The sequence below is a fragment of the Ursus americanus genome, chromosome 7 (genome assembly GCF_024610735.1).
Source record: "Ursus americanus isolate L20-20 chromosome 7, mUrsAme1.1.p, whole genome shotgun sequence".
Classification (NCBI taxonomy): domain Eukaryota; kingdom Metazoa; phylum Chordata; class Mammalia; order Carnivora; family Ursidae; genus Ursus; species Ursus americanus.
In genome coordinates, this window is record NC_142133.1 from 56,293,890 (window position 1) to 56,318,973 (window position 25,084).

Genomic DNA, 25,084 nt, shown 5'->3' on the forward strand with positions numbered 1-25,084 from the left:
GGATATCACTGGATTCTCACAAGAAAATTCATCATAGTTAGTAAAGGACCCGCTACAATTCATTTTCTGATGACAGTGCTTTCTGGTTTGTACCTGCAGGAACTAGACGCAGGAAAGGGTACGCACAGTCAGGAAGGTAGGTGGAGGGTCTCAGAAGCAGGTAGCAACTCTTGCAAATAAACCGTAGGATGGTCTGTGGACAGGAAGCAACATTAGGGACTTGGACGAGGAAAGATCAAGAGGAAAAGCAGGGCAGACAGGGAGGAGGAGAATAGCTGTGGAGGAGAAGGTGGGGGATAAAAAAGAGAAAGAAAGGCATGCAAAAGCAACCTCACGTGCAGGGCACGAGTTAACGATTATGAAGAAGAGCAGTAAAAAGAATTGGGTTACTGAACTGGGAAGGAGGGACTTGGTTCTCTGGAGATCCCTTCTGCGTTTACGAGGACCAGCCCAGCGCTAAGGGGGTGTGGTACTGAGCTCAGAGCGGTGCGGTGCCAGGCGATCGCGGTGGGGGCACCGCCCAATCCCTTCTAGAAGTGGAAGGCCAGGAATACCTAGCGTCTGGCGGGCAGGCAGGCAGGCAGGGAGGCTGGCAGGGCGGAGGCGGAGCGAGGGCGCCGATGGGCGGGACGGGGGAGGGCGTGGGCAGGACAAGGAGGCGCTGGCTACTGGCGGCGCTAGGACCCGCGGGCGCTCCGCCGGCTCCCGGGAGGTTGATAAAGCGGCGGCGGCGTTTGACGTCAGTGGGGAGTTAATTTTAAATCGGTACAAGATGGCGGAGGGGGACGAGGCAGCGCGGAGGCAGCAGCCGCACCAGGGGCTGCGGCGCCGGCGGCGGACCAGCGACCCAAGCATCGGGGTTAACCACGTCTCGTCCACGACCTTCCTAGGTACGCGCCGGCGGGGCGGAGGCCGCAGGGCCCGGATTGGGAGAGGGCGCGGGCCGCCCGGACCCGCGGGCACCGGCCGCAGGCGGCGGGGTCGTCGTCCGCGGCTGGTTCAGCTCTCCTCCCGCCGCCGCGTCTGACGGCCGCCGGGCCTAGCCCCCGCCGCGCCCCGAGCTTCGGTGGCGCGCGACCTGAAAGGGCGGTCCTCGGGCAGCGGCTCCCGCTGCTGTCGGGTGAACTGGCGGCGAGCGCGTCTTCGCCCGGCCCGGCCCCCTGCCCGCCCGCCGCGTGGCTGCCGCCGCGTCCGCCCCGACCTGAGGGGGCGGCCTTGAGCTGGGGCCGCAGAGCTGGGGCGCGGGGAGGTCGGTGGCGCCGCGGCTGGGTGCTGGAGAGCTCCGGACGCGGCAGGGCGATCTGTCTCCTGGCGGGGCACTCTCTGCTCTCTGTCCCTCTGTCGGAAAGGGAGGTAGGGGTGGCCAGGGCTTTATGGGCCCCACGAAGGAGAAGGACGCGGAGCGCGCGGGGGAACCAGACACCTCGCTGCCAGGTCGGAAAGCTCTCCAGACACCCTTCCAGGAGGGAACCGCAGTCCGCAGGCCAGGGCTGTGCCCCGGGGCTCGCGTTCTGAGGCTCCTCGGCCCCCGAAACCATTCGCGCGGGTTGCGCGTGGCTAGGATACAAGTTCAGATTTAGTTGTTAAACTAGGGTTGTGAGCCGTTTACTAGTCACTCAGACGATATAGGAAGGCCCGATCAGACTGAAGTGTCTGTGGTGTGAAGTCACCTGATCCTTCGCTCCCGGGTTTTGCTGAATGTGAGCTGCTACTGTACGTGTACAAGGAGCGCCCCTGCCCCCTCCAAGACGCGTTTGCTTTGGCAGCGGAGTGTTGTGTGTCCCTCTCATAACACCCCTATTTTTAGGAGTTCAGCATTTGATCTTTCGCTCTGGTGTGAATTGAACGCATGAAATCCTGATTGAGAATTTTGATAGTACTTAAAAGCATAAAGTTTTTCCAAGGCTTATAAATAGTAAAAGCTTACGGTTAGGTAAGTACGGCCGTGGAATACATAACAGTTTATCAACTGCACTAAGTGTGAACTTGTGTTCTTCAGATTCCTCTCTTTCCATAATCTGATAAAGGTTTTGTGAGATGAAATGTAAAACATTTTGATAAGGTGTTATCCGTGAAGACTAACTTCAGTAGAAAAGTTTATGTGAAATACATTTCATCATTCATAGTAACCTTTGGATGTGCTGAACATATGTCAGAGGTGATGACGAACTGTAAAGTTTTGATATGGGATAAAGAACAGGCAATAAAGCTTATTTTATTATTGCCTACCAACAAAAGCGCTTGATAGAACTGTTTACATAGGGGAAAAAAAAACAAAAAACAAGCACATACACAACCAGAGAAGAGAGGTTTTGCTTTAGATCTCTTCTGGTTGGAATTCTCAAGTAATTAGTTTTGGAATGCTGATGGATTGATTTAGATCTTTTGGACCCTGGGGATGTGTGTGTTGTGTGTGTGTGTACGCTCTTGCACACACATATATATATATATAAATTTATTTAATAACCGTTCTGGATGTAGTTTCAAAGTGTTTTATGTACTTGCCTTATTAGGAGAAGCATAACTTTATGACTTAGTCATGGTTATGAACATCGTTTTTATTTTGTGGTACATTGAGAAGAGCTGTGATTCTTAAGAGTTGAACAAATAGGGTTCACCATTTATTAAACATTCTGTCTGCTACTCACAGGTTTTTTTGTGTGTGTTTTTTCCCGATCTTGGAGGTGGCCCTTCCCTTGATAACCATACCTATCAAATGACTGCCTAAAACCTTTTCATTTGCTCTGTAGTCACTCAATACGGCATTAAAATCCAAATAAAACTTAAGATTTGTGTTTAAAGTCAGAGCAAACAAGCTGTGAATGAGTAGGGATTCAGCTATTTTTGACTGTGTATAAGAAACTCTTTGTCTCCCTCTGCTTTCTGGATAAGTAAACTTGAAGAATTGAGTTGGGGTGAGTCAGGTGCCATTAAGTCTTAGGAAGGTGCTTTGTGTCTCTTAAGAGAAATGCTTATGCTCTTCAGGAAGGTAGGATCTTTATAATGCACTTATGTACTCTTGTATTTTAATGACTTTGTAAGATGGTTAAATCTCTTGGAAATTCTTTATTTGGGGACGAAGAAGCTGTCTTACATACAGTAAAGAGGTATTTATTATAGGGAAAATAAACCAGGAGTTAAAATGAGATTCTGGCCTTAAGTTGGGTGCACCTATTTTGGGATTCGATTTTAGTTTGCCAGTGTGTTTTAACTTTAGGGTAAAGTTTTTAAATATTCACAGATGAAAGTAACTTTCTTGAAATTGTTAGACCTTTTCCAAAATTGTGCATTTTCCATCTGTCTGATATTAAGCAGTTGTTAAAGAGTACCTGGAAGACTGTCACCTCGTTCCATGCTATATAGTTCAAGGCATATTTTTACTGTTGCGAGACTTTTTAGCAAGATGCATTTTAGAAGTTTGTTTAAAAATTTATGCTCAATTGAAAGACCTATTTGACACACGGAATTGTAAGCAAAGTCTTTTGGCAGGCTCTCAAGGTTGAGAAACAAATGTTAGGAATGGGATTGGAAGTTAAACTTTTTTTTTAATGGTGATTTACTGCTTTACCGAGGAGGTTGTTTCTGGGGTGGCTGCAGGGAAATATTTTTTTTTTTTTTTTAAAGTGTAGTGATATTCTGATTGTATGACCATTTTTTAATGGTTTTAAAATCCAGGTGTGTTACTTTTTGGGGCATTATTTAACTTAAGGACGATGGATGTGAATATTAAGTCACTGAACTTGATCCTCTAAAGAATCCATTACTCATGTTAAGTTTCTTCCTATTCTTTACTGTTCCTCACTGATGTGGGAAACAGAGGCAGAAGAGAAATTATTAAATTTCCTTACTACTTACAGCCCATTGACAAGTCCTTGAAACAGGCAGAGTGACATTCCTCTAGGGACTCAACTGCCTCGTTGTTAATACTTCCGCTAAGGGCAAGAAGCAGTCTTTAGCCTGACCTCCAGGATCCTGTAAGTTCACTTTAACATATAAAAATTCCTTTAGAAATTTCCTTTATCTCTAAACCCCCCCAAGATACGTGTTGGCAATCATCCCCCAAGCATATGGCCCACCAATACACATCTGAAGGGTTTCATGACCCAGGTTTTATTAGACAGTAATAAATGATCTTTTCCCAACAATAGCTATCCCCCTCAAGGTCCTGGAAACCTTGCTTCCAAAATTCCTTAGAGACTTAGGCTATCCCTAACCCCCTCCCAACTTGAAAGTATATAATGGGCTACTGCTCATGACCCCAGTGCAGTTCTTTCTGCCCTCTGGTCCTGTCCCTGTGCTTTAATAAAATCACCCTTTTGCACCGAAGACGTCTCAAGAATCGTTTCTTGGCCTTCGGCTTGGAACCCTAACCTTCTTTCCTACATCACTCACCATCCCTCCTATAGAAAAGAATGGTTGAGTGTTTTCTCTGTAGCTTTAAAAATAAATAGCCAGAAAAACCCCACCAGCCTGAAAATATGATGGCAGTAGTATGATCCTTGATATTTTACAAAGCGCTTTTCCCCCCCTCCCTTAAAACCTTCCTTTGAGGGAATCCCATTGGAGGGAGTGATTTTAACTTGTCTATAGTCAAAGAAACTACTCAGAGGCACTCTTCACTGCTGTGATCTTGGAGGAGAGTAGGGGCCTCTCTCCATTGAAAATTATCACATACATAATTAGAAGTGCCTTGGTAAAAGTGTTGAATGAATGATGTCTGAAATACTAATGCGAAGTTAGGGCAGTTAATAACTAAAGATAGAGCAAGTCGCTAAGTGGAGTGGGAAATTTTCAAGTAGGAAGGGAGAAGGTAGATGCCGGAGAAGTGGAATTCATGAGGTGGAACAATTTTTGCTTGTGAAGGACATTAAGTACGAAGTAAGTGCAAAGCCAAGATAACTTCTACAAATGATTTATCAGGTTATTGGTAATCATGTCTCTGTGTGTTTAGGTGTACACATACTTGCTAAACTTAGGTAGATTTTTGTGAAACGTGTACTTAAGTAGCCACCCTCACTATTACTATGGGGCAGATAGCTGTAGGTAGTTGGTTTTATGGGCAGATGATACCTATTAGAAGCAACTGTTAAGTCATGAAAGACTAGCATATATGTACTTTGTTTTCCCAAGGAGATAGTATGCACTTTTGACTGATTTGAGGTTTAGTTTTCTGGCCAGTACAGGCAGGATTAGGGGATTCATTAGGCTGGTAATGTATCAGCTTAATGAAAATTATTCATTCATACAAATTGTATTTCTATGACTAGTGTCAAAATAACCAGTAACTCTAATAACTTGGTAAACTATGTCACTCTGATAACTTGGTGAGCTGTGTAATTTATGAAAGATGCTTATCAAGGATCTATAGTACATTTCCTCTTTTTATTGCATAATGCTCTGATTGTGGGGGCAATGTTTTTTAGTTATAGAGAAGTAAGTGCAGTGGGAGGAAAGGAATCAAAAGCTGTGAGTGACTTAAACTGTCTGAGCCTGGAAGCCCCTCACACACAGCAGTGATAATAATCCCATAGTAGGGCTGTTGTGGGAAACAAATGAGATGATAGGTACAAATGTTTTGTAAATTGTAAAGCTCCCTGTGTGTAAGAGATTGTATTGCTTATGTAAGAATGTGCCGATTTCACTACTTACGCTATTATATATACATGTATATATTTGCAGTTAGTCTCTTCTAATTTTTTTCCTGCATTGTGGACAAAGGTTTAGTTTGGGCAAGGGTGGTGGGTAAATTTTTAACTTTATCTGTAAAATGCTGATAATACGTTCATGATTGGGGTATTACAAGTATTAAATGTGATAAAAGTACTTAACCCAGTGGCAGACATTCTGTTGATGGTAATATTACTATAATGTGTAGTTATTTTAAACGAAAAGTTAAGTTTCAAAATACGTGACTTGAAAAGTCTTTGTTCAGTTTTTGTAAGATAAAAATATACATTCATACCTCCCAGCTATCTTCATTTTAATAAACTTGCACTTTAGAAAATCAATCATATGGCAAAGTAGTCTTCTGAAATTGTTTATTTTCAATATAGGATTCAATATGAAGTAATTTCTTACTTAAGGTCATGGCAGTTTTCAAGTAGAGTGCATTTACTTTTTGGATAGTAAATGTGGAGAATCTAACTGGGTCTGTTTTGCACAAAAATGCCTAAAGAATGATTGACTTGAAAGTACACAAATTGTGAATCCCATTAAATGCTTTTTCTCCCCTTCATGTAATCATTTAGCATCACGGATAGTGATTAGGACATACTTTAAAGATTTAACTTTTGAATTCTATAAACTTATTATGATCTTCAGAATGGATTTAGAGTGGAGGCTTGGATTTTAATACTAGATCTATAATACCATTGTTTCCTTCCAGTAGGTAGTATCTGCCCTAGCAACCTCACAGGTCTTTTTTTTTTTTTTTTTTTTATTAAATAGATAATCTATAAAGGCACTTTAGAAACCTTAAAGCCTTCTATACAGAAACTCTTTAAGGGGGGGTAGAATTGGCATGCTAAATGAGCTTCTCATTTAATATTTGAATAATGAGTTTATGAGATATTAAAAGTTGTATTAAATCTACTTTTATCAGAAAGGGGGGTGAGTGGTTTTTGAAATAAGTTGTAGAGAGACTTTGCTATGAATCACCTTGTTCTTAGATTTTTTTGAATGTAGTTATTAATCACATCTTCAGAAGTCGCTCTTTTCATCAGCATTTTAATTTTAAAATAGATACGGCAGTATGATCTGTGGAGTTTTTGTTTAGAGTCGAGAGGGTTTTTATGGCAGGAGAATGGCAGTGGCCTTGGGTATTGTTTCTCAAATTCTGAAGTGTAGGCTAGAAGTTCTCGGAAAGGTTAAACAGTGTTGATGCCAAAAGTCTTACAATTAGATATTAAGATAGAAATTTACTGCCTTTAAGTTACAGCTAAACTTGTGATTGATCAGAGCTTGTGATCATGGCACTTAACCTAATTCAAGTCATGGGTAATTTATACCTTATAAAAGTTATAATTTTTTTGTTTTTAAATTTCAAAAGCAGTAAATCTTTGTAGACACTTCGGAAAATACAAATAAAAAAGAAGGAAGTATAAATAATACCAACTAGTGGTAATTCTGGCTACATTCTGGTATACATCTTTTAGTATATATCCTTTCTTAATGCATAATTTAATTTTTTTCTAAATTGGGATCTTACTGTAATTTTGTAATTTACTTTTTCATTCATATTGCATTTCCCTGTGTGATTAAATAATCTCTACAACATGATTTTTAAAATGGCATTGTAGTACTAGACTAATCCTTCTAGATATGGGGTTATTTCTTGTGAATAATGCTGGCTAAACATCTTTGTAGATAAATCTTGACCTTTAGAATAAGGTCTTAAAAGTGTATTTCTGGGTTGAACCACCTATACCTTTCAATACTGAAGACACGTCAGCAAATCCATTTAGGAAGTTCTGATTTAGGGGCGCCTGGGTGGCTCAGTCGTTAAGCGTCTGCTTTCAGCTCAGGGCCTGATCCTAGCGTTCTGGGATCAAGCCCCGCATCAGGCTCTTCGCTGGGAGCCTGCTTCTTCCTCTCCCACTCCCCCTGCTTGTGTTCCCTCTCTGGCTGGCTGTCTCTCTCTCTGTCAAATAAATAAAGTCTTTTTTTTTTTTTTTTTTAAAAGACAGTTCTGATTTATTCTGTGTTCATTTGGGTTAGGTTTGTGGTTGTTTGCAGATACTTTTGTTCACAAGTGGGTGTTATTTAACAATGAATGGCAACACATAGGTAAAAATGAGGTTCTTACTGTTGCATTTGTATTTCTTTGATTACAGTTGATGTTAAATTTTAATATGGTGACTGAATGTGAATTCTTTTTTTTTTTTTTAAAGATTTTATTTATTTATTCGACAGAGATAGAGACAGCCAGCGAGAGAGGGAGCACAAGCAGGGGGAGTGGGAGAGGAAGAAGCAGGCTCATAGCAGAAGAGCCTGATGTGGGGCTCGATCCCATAACGCCATGATCACGCCCTGAGCCGAAGGCAGACGCTTAACCGCTGTGCCACCCAGGCGCCCCAAGAATGTGAATTCTTTTTATTAATTGCATTTTCATATTCTTGGGCCATCTCTCAGTGTTTTACTGTTTTGTAAAAGTCCTTTTGTACATAAGGAAGTCTTTTTCATACTTGCTTCTTAATTTTGTAGGGTTTTGGGGGGGAATATTGTGTTTTTGAAAAGTAAAACATTTAAAATGGTTCCATATGAGTGTTTTTCTTAAATAAATTGGCAACTTTTCAACTTATTGGTGCTAGTCTCTTCTGAATTTTTAGGTATGCTGCCAGAGGGTTGTTTGTTTGTTTGTTTGTTTGTTTTTTAACTGTTTTGAATTCTTCCTGATAAATTTTTTTATTCCTGACTCTTTAATGGCAGAGTATGGGCATCTGCTTTGGTGCCCAGTAGTGTGGGAGAAGCTTCTAGCTTAGGAGCTGGGTTCAGGTTGTCACCACCACCAGGCTTCAGCTTCTTTAAAAAAATCGACTTTGGATGTTTAAGATTAAAAGATAATGTCTTAAAAGCACTTGGCTTGTATTGACTGTGCAAAGTTATCACCCCTTCTGGGTAAAGAACTTCGTTTTCTTTGGGAGTAAAGAGGTCGAGGAGGGCAGAGTGATAGAAGACCATTTTTAGACAAAGAACTAGTTTTTTTCCCTTGATGTTATCAGTTGACATATTGAGCACCTAGCTAATGAAAGGGCTTTTCAGTTGCTTGTAATGAGTACTTGTGTAGAAAAGTGTGGAACAGATCCCGTTCTAAGCTTTCATGTAGTTGGGAGATCAGATAGACCTTATGCATATTTGTCAGTAAAGTGTGTCATTAAGTTTATAATTTCAGAAGTAGGAATTACTGTGTGCTGGTGTTACTGAGGAAGACTTGATGGAGGAGGGTGGGCTTTGTCAGGCCTTGAAGAGTGGGTGGGTCTTAGGAGGCAGAGTGTAGGATATACCACTTGTTTGAAGATAAAAAGGCAGTCTTTGGTAAGGTTTTTTTACAAAATAGTTTAAGCAGTTGTCTCTCCTTTCTAAGAATTTTTCCAGAAGGAATGCTTAAAAAGTATTTAAAAGCAATTAGATAGAGGTGACTGAAGGATCAAATGGTGGTTGGTAGAGCATGTGTAATAAAAAGAGAATACGGGTTGTTTTTGTAGCCAAGTGGAACAAAGAATTGATTTAAATAACTGGGTGATTCCTGGAAAAGGTGTCTGAGTAGCCCTAAATGTGACTTCTTAAAAACTATGGAGATGTGTACCCCCAGCCCTGTTTTTGATCATCTGCACTTGTCTACCGCGGGGAATCCTGACGCGAACTCTACAAGTTGCCAAACTAGAGAAAGGATAAAAGGAGAATATAGTGAGAACCTCTGACTTGCTTATCCCTTTTGTTTTTCAGATTAGTCACAATTATCTACTTGGAAGTGTGTTTGTTTTTAAAGATTTTATTTATTTATTTATTTGAGAGAGAGACAGAGATAGTATGAGTGGAGAGGACAGGGAGAAGCAGGTCCCCCGCTGAGCAGGGAGTCCCACATGGGGCCGGATCCCCTGGGATCATGAGCTGAGCCGAAGGCAGACCAGTTTGACTGAGCCAACCAGGTGTTCCGGGTGTTTGTCTGTTTTGCATTATTCCTTTCTTAACAGTTGTTCTCTTAGTAGGAATTTTCCCTGTATTGAGCTGACCTTGGGATTTGAGTGTATACTTCTTTTTTTTTTTTTTTTAAGCGCTGCTTTAGGGTGGCTCAGTTGGTTAGGCATCTGACTCCAGTTCATGTCATGATCTCAGGGTCCTGGGATTTGAGCCCTGTGTCAGGTTCCACACTCAGTGGGGAGTCTGCTTGTCCCTCTCTCCCGCCCCTCCCCCCCTCCCTGCTCATGCGCACGCTCTCTAAATAATTTTATTTTTTAAGAAATAAAGTGCTGCTATAATGAGCCATCTGAGGTAGAGAGTTGTGGCAAAATGGAATGTAATATCTTATTTCCAGACTCTTGGCAGATACCTATTTGAGATTTGTCATAAAAACCTTATTCTAAACCTAAGCTTGGGTCTGTGTGTGTATTTTAATGACTTCTTTGCTAACTGGTTATCCCAAATTTCTATAGCTTTTCTATATAGAATTAATATCTTTAACTCACTACTGAGTTAATTTTGGGGCCAAAAAGGGAATGAGTCAATGCTTTGCCTAACTCAAGGAAACCTACTCCGGTTTTGATGGATTCCTGATCCCTGTGTTAGAAAACCTTAGAGTAACTGCCGGAATTACTTTTGGAAATGGGAGTTTAGTGCATTGTTGTTTTATAAAGGCTTCTAAGAAAAGAATATGTTCCTTATAGAAATATGAAACAATTTTTTTAAAAGATTTTATTTATTTATTTGACAGAGATAGAGACAGCCAGCGAGAGAGGGAACACAAGCAGGGGGAGTGGGAGAGGAAGAAGCAGGCCCATAGCAGAGGAGCCTGATGTGGGGCTCGATCCCACAATGCTGGGATCACGCCCTGAGCTGAAGGCAGACGCTTAACCGCTGTGCCACCCAGGCGCCCCTAGAAATACGAAACAGTTTAGTGTTATCTGTTGCCTGGTTCAGAAAAAGATGGTGAAGAACTGGCTAGGTCTCTCGGGCACTGCTTTCCATTTTTACTGTCACCTTCTGAATTTGGGCTTCTCGCCTTATACTTAGGCTTTTCTAGTTACTTAATATCTGATTTCCCTGTTTTTAGATTCTCATTCTTCTTACTCACTCATCACTTTCGGTTTATCTCTGTATCACAGCTTTGATCCTGTCACTTCTCTGCCTCAAAATTTTCCTTGGCTCTCAGGATAATGCCCAGTATTCTTAGCCTAAACTTTTAAGGTTAGCCTCAATCTGATTTTCAGGGCTCAGAGAGATGCAGCCTTCTCCAGGATGTCTCCATTGATAACACTAGCTAAATAATCTAACATAGCACTTTTCTTTGCTGCTCTTTTATACTTGTTTGTGTTGGAGCCTAGAGAGTAAGGACCATTACCATCAGCAAATTGTATTTCTCTAGTATCTAATATAATGCCTTGCTCTCTAATTACTACTAGCTTGAAGTAGGTAGGGTGGGGGACCTTCCTCAGTTATTCATGACACATTGTATAGGTGTACCATATGAAACAATGAATTACACATTTATTTACATGTAAATATATATGCCTATCTTACCAAAGATGGGCAAATATAATTTTATTGCATCTCATGTTTTAAAAGTGTGCAATTTAAAATTTGCCCTTCTAGAAAGCTTATGGAGAGAAAAAAGATTGTTTCCCACATGTTGGGGGATGGTATAAATGCTTTGCTGACTGTATAAATAATTAAATTTTGACAAAGAATTTTTGGAAAGGGGGAAAAATAGCTGTATGCGAAGATTTGTTATAAAGATGAGAAATAAACCCCTCTTCTTCTTCTTCTTTTTTTATTTTTATTTTTATTTATTTTTATTTTTTTAAAAGATTTTATTTATTTATTTGACAGAGATAGAGACAGCCAGCGAGAGAAGGAACACAAGCAGGGGGAGCGGGAGAGGAAGAAGCAGGCTCATAGCGGAGGAGCCTGATGTGGGGCTCGATCCCGTAACGCCAGGATCACGCCCTGAGCCGAAGGCAGGCGCTTAACCGCTGTGCCACCCAGGCGCCCCTCTTCTTCTTTTTTTAAAAACAAATTGTGGTTTTGGTAACTTTTTTTCAGCTTTCTAGAAATCTTGAGCACGTAACAATTCAGCTCTGAGTTTATTCAACAAACATGCTCATTTGGCATAGTTGGAAGATGATGGATTTGACAAGGACCTGCATGTGCATACAGATTTGATTACTTAGGAAATATATGTCCTTGCAAATTGCTTAATCTGAACCTCATTGTCCTCCTTTATACAAACGGGGAAACTCATAGTTTACCCAACAAAGTGATTTTGAGTTATTAACCCAGAATAGACACTGTTTTTCCCTCCTCTATCATAGAAAGTACACCTGAAATTATTTCATACATTAAATTATTTCAAAGAGCGAGAAAGTTATTAATAATGTTTTTGCCCCTTCTTCCAGATACCCGCTTCTTTTAGTTCTCTTCTCAAATGTTTCCTTATTAGAGAAGCGTTGCCTGATAATTCTTTTATGAAATAGCAAGCCCCTGTTTCCATTTCCTTTAACCTGCTTTATTTTTCTTTGTAGTACTTAAAACTAGCCAGTGTCATATATTTGTTTTCTTCTTTTCTATTTCCTCATCTTTAGGATGTAATAAACTCCAAAGGGCAGGATTTGTTCACTAGTGAAAAAATTCGTTCACTAGTGAATCTTGGAATTCTTAGAACCATGTTGTAGGTATTCAGTGAATGTTTGTTGAAGGAATAAAGACTTATGCACTCCCACTTCTAGTCCTTTAACCCCCTTGCATTGGAATGACCTTGGTGGTTGTTAGTGGGGTGCTTGTTACAAATGTAGATTCCTGGACTCCACTCCTGGTCAGCTGAATCAACTCTGGAGTTGAGGTCCAAGAGTCTGTATTCCAAAGAAGCCACCGAGCTGGTTCTCAAGCTTGTGTACACAGAACTCATTGTTTTATGGTGTGGTTTTGGCTAATTAAATACTGTCAGTACAACTCAGATCCACGTATAATTAAATTACAGATGGACTGACCGTGCTATAGCAAACAGTTTTTTTTTCCTTCCTGTTGATCTGTCAAGGAAGACTTATGTGTATCTGTAGTTTTGATTATTTTGGTTACTCTGTTTTTTTGTCCAGAACTCCAGTTTAATCCAGAACTTTAAGGATCTAGAAATCTCAAATATTAGATGTTTATCAGTTCACCTCTCCCAAACAGAATCAAACTCTTTAAGCTCACACATAATCTGTACTTGTCATTTTTTTACTCCTAAGAATAGATGAACTGATATCAGGGATTTGTTTTAAATGATAAACATCTTTTCAAAAATATGGACTGATTTGCTTCTCCTTTCCTATGGCTGTCCCACTGGGGAACAGTGATTTTTTATAAGAATTATCCTGTAGCATTGAAAGTTTGGTACAGAGGAAACGGCATGGACTTAAAATAAAAACCCAGATAGAAATCTTGATGCATACACTGCTTTTTAGCTGTAGAATCTTGTAGAATTTCTTTTTTAAAAACTTTTTCCATGTTTCTTCTCTCTGAAATGGGGATAATTGCTAAGTTGCAGGGTTGTTGAGAGGGTTCCCATCACAGTGCCTGGCCTAATGTCACAGAGTTCAATAAACAGAAGTTACTTTTACTGTGGAAGTAAATTCTGAAGTAATTTTTAAGTCTTCATTAAAAACAATTGTAACATATTTCAAACTTATAAAAAATGATAGAAAAATATTATAGATGTCCAAGTGCCATTGCCTAGATCGAATCATAGTATTTGCCCTAATTGTTTTCAGTCATTTTAAAAAGAGAAACAGAATGTCACTGTACAAATTGAAGGGTTCTCCCAACATCTTTTTCTTCTTTTCTTCCCTCCCTAGACACACACACACACACACACTCTTATTTTGAAGTTGGCATTCATGTTTCCTGGTTTGTAAATAGTCTTGTAAAATATATGTATCTTTTCTTTTAAGTGGGCTCCACACCCAATGTGGAGCCCCAACATGGGGCTTGAACTCAGCCCTGAGATCAAGACCTGAGCTGAGATTAAGAGTTGGATGCTTAACCGACTGAGTCACCCAGGCGCCCCTTTATATGTATTTTTAAAATAAATGGTATACAGTATTGTGCTGTATTTAAAATTTTTTAGTAAGTGGCCCAGAGCATGTACTTGTGGTTTGATTTGTTTTTTTCATTCGACATTGGTTTGATGAATGAATACATCTTATTCATTAATTTTGTCTTTCTATTTCATGGTTTATTTATCCATGAATATTTAAATTGTTTCTTTTCTCTTTCTTTCTTTCTTTCTTTCTTTCTTTCTTTCTTTCTTTCTTTCTTTCTTTCTTTCTTTTGCAGTTTCAAATAGTACTTCAGTGAACAAGGAACCTTTTGTTTTTCCTGTGCATATGTGTAAGAACTCCTGTAGCATATAAATAACTTCCCTAAAAATTAATTTTTTTCAGTATTGTATACTCTGGTTCTTTAAGAACTGGGACCGCAGAGCAAAAGTGTATCTTCCTCACTTCCCCCCCTCCAAAAAAAAGGACTTAAGAGCAGATGCAAGACCACTGGGGTAACTTGAGTGATATTTTCCACAAGACTTAACTTTAGAAGAAAATCGAGAAAAACCTTTGTGAGGACTTTAAGTTGCTGAACCTAAATAGAATTTTTCCGAATTTCTGTGTTGCTTAGATTCCCCTGAGCCATTATTCTAGCATCTCTTAACTAGCTAACAAAATTGACTTCATAAACTGCATCCTCATTTAAACTATCTAAATTAACTTCAGTTGAAAAATTTTTTTCCTCAGAATACACTTATATTTAAGTGTATGCTTTAAGAACTGCTTAATATTTGGGGATAAGCTTTGGGGAAAATACCTTGTGCTTATACATTTGTATTTTACATTTTTCTTAATCTATTTAGATAAATTCATAGAAACATTTTTATGCCTCAGTATTCTTTAAATGGGAACAATAAAAATTCCGTGACATCAATGCTGGTTACTGTGGAAACAGTAATTTTCAGGTGGAAAATAATATGTGAATCTTCTAAGAAAACAACTTTTGTGTATCTCTTGATTTGACAGTAATGAAGGAAGGAGATGAATTACATTAGATACTCTTTTAAAGCATTTTTAGCAAAATGTAGCAAAGGGGGCAAAGCTAATGTTGGGAAAGTATCTGATACCTGACATTGTTGATAGGTCTTCTGGAATCTTTGAAGTTTTTCTTTTTGCAATTTGCATTGTAGTTTCCATTTTATATGAGAGAAGTTTAACCTTGTGAGTTCTTAATAACACTATTTTGTAGGAACAAATAGTGAACTTTTTCTTGAAGTCCCTGATTGGCTAACAGCTGCTTCTCTTTTTCAAAAAAACTGCATTATGGAAGTCCAAGTTTGTGTCTGTCCATATTCTTCTTCTGGGCTGCATCTTTCTGGGGGAGGAGGAAGGGTGAGGGAAGCCCAGCGTTGTGAGAAAAGCTCGCTCAGGTGGCTGATGATGACTCCAGACCAATAGACCAATACTTTTCAACTCCAGCTATATATCATGTCAACATATTAAAACATTTTTCTGCACTTATAATTTAAAGTAGTGATGTCTGTGTTCACTGCCTTTTTCCACTATATCCAGAATCCTCAGTGGCTAGGCTGGAGTGGTTAGTTACATCAGTATTAACAGTGTCTCAGGAAGAATACAGGATTATAGTTTAGCTTGAAAACTTTTTTCCTTCTGTAAAAACTTTAACTACAAAATAAAATTAGTTTACATACTAAACACCTGTAAAATATGGCGATCCTTGGTTCTCCATTAGGTTCTGAGACCAACAGTGTTGGTATCATTTTGGAGTTAGAAATGTGCAGTTTCAGGCTCCCCCTCCAGATTTACTGAGTCAGAATATACATTTTAACAAGATCCCCAGGTGATTCATATGCATGTTAAAAGTTGAGAAGCACTGCTGTAGAGGAAAAATACGAAATTAATAAGATCGAACCCCATTCTCCCTGCAAACAGAAGTCTAGTCCTGTCTTTTCCTCATCTATAAAATTAGTGAATTTGGCCGCCTAAATTCTAAAGCCCCTGTGAGTGACATATGAGATTTAATTTTAAGTATTGAGGCTAATTTTTAAGCATACATAGTAGAACTTGAGTGTCCTCATGTGTCTTGATGTATGTATTCTAGGAAGTATATGCACAATCTGTTGATGCTTAAACAGATTATGGAACTTGTAGGAATAAAAAGAAAAAGCCCTCCTTCCCCAATATAAAAAGCTGCCTTGAGTTCTTTAAGAAAATAAGTAACTTCCTAATACCTTTTCATTTTCTAACCAAAATATTTTGGCATGGTGAGGCAGTGGATTCACAGGAATTCATCCACAAAGGAGTATATTTGTCACAATTGGAGACACTCAAAATTATATTTTCCAGTTCCTGAATTCAGGTCAAGAGAAAACATTTTAAATTGAGTTTGAGCAGTGTCAGAATTGATGGGCAGCTCTAGTTGTTCATCACACTGGAGGATAACCTTCATGGGCAATACTCCTTGAAGGCGATAACACTAATTAGAATATTTTTGTTCTGGAAGATGACTAATAAATTGGTTGTATTGCTTTATCCTCTCACGTACTAAATGAAAGTGCTATTTAAAATGTGTTTAACTTTCTATAAGGTATTACCAAAAAGTTTTTCAAAGTGGTTGTATCATTTTCTACTCTTAACAAATATATATGAGTTCCAGTTGCTCCCTACCACCTAACCATTTTGTCAGTCTTGTAAATTTTAGTTATTAAAGTGTGTAGTAGTATCTGATTGTGGTATTAATTTTTATTTCCCTAACATCTAATGGTGTTGAGTATATTTTCATGTGCTTAATGACCATTCATATATCTTCTTTGAAGTGTTTATTAAAATCTTTTGCCCCTTTTAAGATGGAATTGTTCTAGGGGCACCTGGGAGACTCAGTCGTTTAAGTGTCTGACTTTGACTCAGGTCATACTCTCAGGCTGAGCAGGGAGCTGGCTTGTCCCTTTGCCCCCGCACCCCTTGAACTCTCTCTCTCTCTCTCTCAAATGAATAAAGTCTTTTTAAAAAACGGAATTGTTCTTATTGAACAATTGTAAGAATTTTTTATATATTTAGAATACTGGGTTTTGATTAAGGATTTTATGTTTGTTCGTGAGGGCTGTTGGTTGGTAGTTTTTTCTTGTAACGTTTGTCTGGTTTTGGTATTAGGATAATAATACTGGCTTCATAAAATGAGTTGGGAAATATTCCTTTTCTTTTTTTCTGTAAGAGTCTTTGAAGAATTTGTATTCTTCCTTAAATGTTTTATTTTTTTTTTCTTCCTTAAATGTTTGGTAGGATTCACCAGTGTAGCCATCTGGTCCTAAAATTTTCTTTTTAGGGTTTTAGTGCATTTGATTTTAGACCTCATTTTTTTTCTTCAGTTTTCCCGAGTAAAGAGTACCTACTTTTAGTTTGCCAACTGATAATGAGTTTTGTAGGGTTTTTGCTTTCAGATTTTAGGAGGCAAGGATTGATGTGTGTTTAAATGAACCGTTTTTATGGGGAAGTGGGTTTAAGGGAATGGTAAGGTAGACATAGAATTTTACAATTGCTTGACCTTGTGTATTTTGAAAACTTTTTTTTTTTTAATCCTCCATGGCACTCCTTTGTCTCTTCCAATCACTAAAGGGCTGTGGAAATAGAAGAAAGCTTGAGAAAGCTGTGTTACAGAACCTTTGAGACTTTTCTCTTACTTCTAATAGCACTGACCTGTATCTCTTTATCTTTTGTATTGGATCTGTTTCATCTCCTAATAAAGCCTTAATTAGCCTCACTACTTTTTTTTTTTTTAAGGTTGATTTATTTTAGAGAGTCTGCTCACGAGCAGGGGGAGGGGCAGAGGGAGAGAGAATCTTGAGCAGACTGCCCACTGAACTCAGAGCCATACACAGGCGTCGGTCTCATGACCCTGAGATCATGACCTGAGCCAAAATCAAGAGTTGGACGCTTAACCAGCTGAGCCATCCAGGCGCCTGTAGCCTTACTACTTTTTATTTTTATTATTTTTTTAAGATTTATTTATTTATTTATTTATTTATTTGACAGAGAGAGAGAGAGCACACAGCAGGGAGAGTGGCAGGCAGAGGGAGAGGGAGGAACAGGGAGCCTGATATGGGACTCGACCCCAGGACCCTAGGACCATGACCTGAGCAGAAGGCAGACACTTAACCAACTGAGCCACCCAGGTGCCCGCGTTACTACTCTTTGAAAGAAACTTTGTATTATGGAAATTTTCAAATATGTACGGAAATGAAGAGAAAGCCATAAAGAACCTGTGTATATCCATCTCCCAGATTCAGTGATTATCAACATAATGGCCATTTTGTTTTATCTATTCTTCTATAGCCAACCTCCCCATCAGATTATTATGCCTTTGTGGTGCCTTAGCTTGATGCCTGAGGTGTTCGTAAGATCTTTCCACGACAGCTGGACCAGAATGCCAAGGTGTCCCCGTCCTGTTTCATTTCTGGCATCTCTGTTCCTCTTTCTACCCTGTAGTAGCAGCTTTCTAGTAAGCTCTGCGTAGCGTTGTGTTCATCTGCACCTGTGAAGCTTCTGGGCTGCACCTCCGCCCAGCTTCTTTTTCTCTCTGTCCCGTGTAACAGGTTCCAGCTGCTGTAGCAGCTCTGAACTCAAATCTTTGCTTGTGCTTTGGTTCCCCATGCTGTGTTTAGGAAATGGTTTCTAGGCAGAGAGTTGGGGGGCGGGTGAGGAAGAGGTGGGGGGTGGTGATCGTGGGGCTCACCTTGTGAGTTTCCTTCTATCAAGGATTACTCTCCTATGACTATTGTCCATCCTTGAAAAAAGTTGCCTCATGTATTTTGCCTAGTTTTATAGTTTGTGGCAGAGGGCCAGCGATTACTCTGACTGGAAGAGGAAGTCCCAAGTGTTATTTTGTTTTTGTTTTTTCTGTAAGTGTACCTATGTTTATTCAAAACAAAACAGAATTGGGGATGAGTTGTAATAGTTTGTGATCTGCCTTTTCCCCACTTATTTTATACTCATGTCGTAAATATCCTTAATATCTTAAATGTGTGGATGTGTTTTTAAGCCACGTAATATACCCATGTGGTTAAAAGAACTCTTGGGCCCGTTTCCAGTGGAGCTCCACACTCACATTGGTTTTCAGTACCGTAAATAACACTGCCCAACAAACTTGTTCATCTTTGTTAGCGTCTTTATTTTCTTACAAAATTCTTAGAAATAGGGTTGCTGTGGTATAACCTTAAGGCTTTTAAAAATATGTGCTAGGATAAACTTCTGAATACTTAGATACTGTTTTCATTTGATTGTAGAGTATAAATGTTGAGGGCAACTACCAGACACAAAAACATTGCTTTTGTCAAACTGCTAGTTTTCGCAAATAGACTGAGTAGACTGAATCCAGGCTACTTTCCATACAAATTGTTCTACATTTTTAGTTGGAATCTGAATAATAACTTAAAATATACTTTCATTGCTCTTGAAAAGTGAATTACTCTTGGTTTCCTTTCTACAAGTTTGGTTTGGGGTTGAAACAGTCTAACATTAGTGACATTTTGTTGTAATGCAGATTTGTAGCATCTTTTTATTGCCTTAGCTCGGAATTACGCTGGAAGTTCACAGATGGGTCTAGGTCAGTCCTGAAGTGTAAATTTTGCCATTGGAATATAGCTGAATGTATGAATTTGGCAGATTGAAGATAAAGTACGTTTAAAAAGCAATCAAAAAGACAAATGTCTTTTTTTATAGATTTCCGTTTTTAGAGCAGTTTTAGGTTCACAGCAAAATGGAGTGGAAAGTACTGAGTACGCGTGTACCCGATTCCCCACACTTCAACAGCCTCCCTGCTCCAGACCAAAGTGGTACATTTGTTAAAACTGATGAGTCTTCATTGACTCCTCATTATTACTTAAAGTCCACAGTTTACATTAGGCTTCGCTTACGGGGTTGCATATTCTGTGGGCTTTGATAAATGTGTAATGCCGTATGTCTACCTTTATAGCATTAGAATAGTTCAACTGGCAACTACTGATCTTTTTTACCAAGACAAGTGTCTTTTTGTAGGCTTTGTAGCAAACAGGTTAAGTATACTTAGCTTTAAGTTACGGGGAAATATTTGAGGAACAATTGATCTTCTCTAGGTAGTAGGTATCTTTCAGCTTTGACTTTGAAAGATCCATTTGGGAGTTGGAATGGGGAAAGAACTGACTTGGAACAGTCAATCAGGAAAATTTATTGGAGGTCTGAAGTCACTTTCAGTCCTTTTTTAACACTGAAAAATGGAAATAGAATTAAAATCACTATTCTCTGCATAGCATTTAACTTCAGTGTAAAATCTTAGAGTAATGCTAAATTTAAAAAGGTTTCCAATTTAGGTAATCACTGTATGTTAATGTTTACAAGTAGTCTAATGAAATGTACATTACAATTATTCAGTTGCTTTTATCAGTGTTTGGTGAATGAAGTACTTTATCTGTAGTTAGTACAGATTTGGTAGAGAAATCATGATGGGGGTGTACACTTAGTGAACCATGTCATTGTGCTCCCTTATACCTTTGAAACATGTTTGCTGCCCTTCACTTTAGAAGTCTGTACTCTAGAAATGGTGACCATGTGTAGACCCTGCTGCCTATGTGTCTGAGGTGTGTATCTTTATCCATGCTAATCAGAGAAAACTGGCTACATGGTAACTATAGTCAACTAATCTAGGTGAAATTTCAGGTTAATAAAAATTTACTGCCAAGTGGTGTCTGTTTTATTTTTTCAGAAACGAATGCTTTCTTTACAGTAGGAAAAAGACTGTTGATTTTAACAAAATCAGCAATCCGAATTTGGTCATTGTGATTATTTTAGCATACTTTATTCATTTTGGGTTCTTTTTAATTAGTGTATTACTTGGTAGAACTTATACTTTTAATTGTAATTTTGTGATAAATTTACTACTCTTGAGTTGTTGGAAGTATTTTCCCAAAGTAGTTATGTGATTGTCAGATTTGCTCATAAAATACATAGGGGCAGGTATAAAACTCCTGATAAAATGTGTAAATTTCATTCAATCAAGAAGTATTTATTAAGCACCTGCTAAGGTACCAAGCACTGTTTTGGGTGCTGGGGGATAGAGTGGTCAACAGGGTGACTGGAATCCTTATTTTTGTGGTACATGTATTCTGTGGAGGGAGAGAGATAAGGTACACATGAAAACAAATGAAAAAGGGTTATTTTAGATACTGGAAAGGACTGTGGGGGGAAAAAAAACCCTGTTTTGTTAAAGTGATTTGGAGGTGTCTGTAATTTAGACTGAGTGGTCAAGGAAATCCACATTTAAGAGACAGTATTTGACCTGAGACCTATGTGATGGAGAATTAAGCCACATGAATTTCTAAGGACAGAGCATTCCAGACAGGGTAAAACAGGACAAAGATTCTAAGGTGGGAAACAGGTTTGGCCTGTTCAAGGGACAACTAGAGGACTAGACTGTAGGAGCCAGATCACACAGGACTGTGGAGGTCATGGTAAGGAAGTTAGAGTTTGTTTTGTTTTTTCTCTATATTTTCTGGTTACAGTGGGAAGCTAATTGATTGAGGGTTTTAAACAGAGGATTGATAGTCTAGAGGAGGAGACATATAATAAATAAGTACTTACATAAATATTCAAATGATGAGTGGATTCCGATTGGGGAAGTATAGGAGAACTAAACTTGGTTAGGAGCCTCAGGAAAGATATTCCCAAAGAAATTATGTTTAAACTGAGACCTAAGGAGTAAGCATGAATTGATTAAGGCAATGACGTGGAAAAGAATATTCCAGAAAAAGGGAATGAGTGAAATATGAGTCTAGAAAGAGCTTTAATAGCATAAGGATCTGAAAAAAAGCTAGCTTGTCTATTTGTAGTTTACAGAGGCGAGAGTAGCACCAAATGAGGCAGGAGAGATTTGGCAGTGAGTACAGGATTTTAGAAGACATGTGTAGGATTTTAGTTGTTAATCCTCCGTAGCAGTGATTTTAAGGAGAGTAATTTAATCACACTCATATTTACCTGTATTATTTAGTTGGTACTTTGTAGAATTTAGATAGGATTAGAGGAGGGGCCAAGAAGGGAGACCAGTTAGGTACCACTCTGTATTTGCGTACCATTGAAACTGGAAGTGAAAATATCCTCTTTAATTAAATATTGATTGCTTTTACTTTCAAAGATACTCCTTTGAAATTGCTTGCTTGTTATATTGTCACTGTTTGCAGCACATTTTGAAATAATGTTGCTACTTTTGCTATGTACAGTTAAAGGTGCCTTATGATGTGGAGGTAAAGGCTCTTTGCTTTTGCAAATCAAATAAGCTGGATATTTCTTTCTGTAAGGAGAAAAAAAGTCCATTAATGTAGATATATAATCTTTAAGAATAGTGGTTAGTTGGATAAGGTGTTCTTGCCATGTTGGCTAATAATGTGCCACTCCTCAGTAGAATGTCTCCTGGGAGAGAAGGGACTGTCATTGCATTGAACACAATAGATACTGCATGTCTCCATAGATTGGAAAGGGGCATTTAGTAGACAGGTTCAAGGGGAAAGTCTCTTAAAAATGTTGATGTGGGAAAGGATCCCAGGAGTAGGTTGTTGCTACATGGGATCGAGCAATTGGTAGGGAAGAATGCCAGAGAACGGGTATAGACTCTGAAACTAGCTATTAGGTGTTTTTGTTTGTTTTGTTTTTGAAAAGAATAGAAACCTAAACTTTAGAAACTTGTCTCTGCTGTTCCATGTTTTATAGTTATTTCTTCATTACTATTGAGTAAAGTTCTTCTGCAGAGGTTACCTTCTTTTAGTGTGCTGGCTAAACAAAGGAAGAGTTTATATAGCTGTTTTGGGGGAGCTATGTGATTTTGAAGTGGTGGCTGTGGTCTTTGGTGAAAAAGAGTCCGGAGGCTGATGAGACTATAGAATATAACTCTGCATCTCACTGACTGTTCTTCTTGTGTTTTCTGCTAAAATATTATTCCTGTGCTTTGCTTTAATAAGGGAAATGTACTATTAGGTTACTCTTACTAAATTAGGGACTCACTAGCTTTACCGTAAGTGTCAATTTTAGAAACTTCTTAGAACCTTAGCTTAGCCATTTAAATTTCACAGTGAACAATGTTTACAATTCATGTTTTAATCTTTGTAACTTAGATTCATTTTCAGGTGATGCCCACAGGGAAAATTGGAATCTGAGTTATTGGGTAAAATTGACCACCCCCCTCCACCCCTCCTTTGCACAGATCCAGTTTCTGTGTGCATACAGTAGCAGAAGTTGTTTATGGAATAGTGCAGGGCTCAAGAAACAGCTACTGTTCACAGTTAGCTGTTAAGACTTAATAGTAGAGGCTGAACTCAGTATTGCTGCTTATCTGTATATATAGTGGGAAATCTTAGCAATATTCTTGGCCCTGTTACAGAGGGAGTGAGAAATCCAGTATGTACTCGAACATCACTTTTTGTAACTATTTTCAGATGATCTGTAATAAGGGGGAATTTATTTGAAATTTTGCATTAGTTGTGATCCTTTAGGAGAAGTTTGTAATGCAGGAGTTCAAGTAACCTCTTTCTCTTGTTTTAATTCTAGGTGAGAATTATGAAGATGATGACCTAGTAAACTCTGATGAGGTTATGAAGAAACCATGTCCAGTACAGATTGTTCTTGCTCATGAAGATGACCATAACTTTGAGCTCGATGAAGAAGCTTTGGAGCAGATATTGCTACAGGAGCACATACGAGACCTTAACATAGTAGTGGTATCCGTGGCAGGAGCTTTTCGTAAAGGGAAATCATTTCTACTGGACTTCATGCTTAGATATATGTATAACAAGGTGAATAGTGTCTTTTAAATTGAACCCAGTTAAAAACAACCAACCAGCCAACCTTGTTTAAAAATAATAGACAAAAAACAGTGAGAGCTGTGTCTTCAATTTAACAAAAATCCAGTTCTTGCTAAAATTTCTCAGTTAAGACAGTGATCTAAGTTTGTTTGAGTTCTTGATTCTGCCTCGTGTCCGTACTGCTTTTGCACGTAGCACATGATGATGCGTGTGATTGAGCATCTGCACTAGGGGCGTGGTAGTTCTCACCTGCGATGTTGTAAGTATTCTCTAAAGTCTCTCATGGACTGTTCTTCTCTCCCTTTTTGTTCTTTCTTCACACCTTCCCCTTCTTGATCATCTTTCCAACAATGTGTGAAGTGGGCTGATAGACTTTTGTAAAAGTACACCTATGCTCTTCAAATAAGTCAGCTTCAGTCACTATTATATTTTGAAATAAAGTCCAGTTCCTTAGAGTGGCTTCCAAGGCCTCTGATGATGTCTGAGCTTCATATCTTGCTTCTCTGTGTCACGTATACTATAGTTTTTGCAGTTCCTCAAGTGTTTCATGTTATTTCTCAAATGTTGCTGTACCCTTGGCTAATCTTTGGATAGCAGGCCTTCCCTGATTTTTGTATTGTTTTGTTTTGTTTAAGTAGGCTCTGTGCCCAACATGGGGCTTGAACTCACAACCCTGAGATCAAGTGTCGCATGCTCTGTGACTGAGCCAGCTGTTGCCCTTAGGCCTTCTCTGATTTTTGAGACTGTGTTATATCCAACTCTTCTGGCACAAGTCATTTGTTTCATTGATGCTGCTTTAGTTACTTATTTTTCCTGGCCAGTTTAATCTCTGCCAGGAGTGGGTCTTACTTGGTTACCGTATCTCCCTCACCTAACACATTAATTGGCCCATAGCACTTATTTTCTGTTTTGACCAATGAATCTCCCTTTCTCCACAGATTTTCACTTTTTAATGGTACCAAGCAATTGTTATTTTCCTCTACCTCCCTGATTTTGGCTTTCTCCCCTGAAAAAAAGCAAAAAATAATTTCACTTGAATCAGAATGTTTTTCTAACAGTTCAAAGTTGGGCTGAGGGAGTGAGAATTTGATAGGGACGAAGAAGGAGGAATTGGGAATTTGGAGTGGAGCACTTAGGAGGAAGAACTTTCTTTACAGGGGGTGTTTGACATTCAGAAACTGCATGAAGATGCTAGAAATAACACTTTAACAGAATTATGTAATTGTCCAAACACATATCAGGGTGCTCACCTTTACAAGTTCTATATCAGTCTGTAACTGGGTGTGCATCTCCCTTAAGGTAATTAACAAGGTAAACATTCCTAGTTGATTTTCCAGGAAGCTTTTCAGTAAATTCTTTACATAGGGATTTCCTCAGGCATGGTCAGGTATGCCTCAGTGTCAAGAATGTAGTTCATATTAAACAACACTATTTTACATGTTTATCAGATTGAGAAAGATAACAGTATTTCATCCATTTAGACTTGATTATTTCTCACAGTTTTACATATGA

The 25,084-nt window shown here is 38.9% G+C and overlaps 1 protein-coding gene across 4 annotated transcripts in view; it reads left to right on the top strand.

The window, feature by feature from the left end:
• The first annotated feature begins 733 nt into the window (after positions 1-733).
• Positions 734-25,084, top strand: part of ATL2 (atlastin GTPase 2) — a 54,161-nt gene continuing 29,810 nt past the window's right edge. For 2 of the 4 annotated variants that reach the window (XM_045809048.2, XM_045809046.2), the window contains exons 1-2: positions 734-890; positions 23,319-23,563. In XM_045809048.2, coding sequence (XP_045665004.1) covers positions 773-890; positions 23,319-23,563 — 363 coding nt within the window. In that variant the 5' untranslated portion in view covers positions 734-772. Of the gene's footprint in view, positions 891-1,299; positions 1,543-23,318; positions 23,564-25,084 lie in introns of those variants that run through there. The other 2 variants (XM_087863727.1, XM_045809047.2) reach the window with 2 other exon arrangements.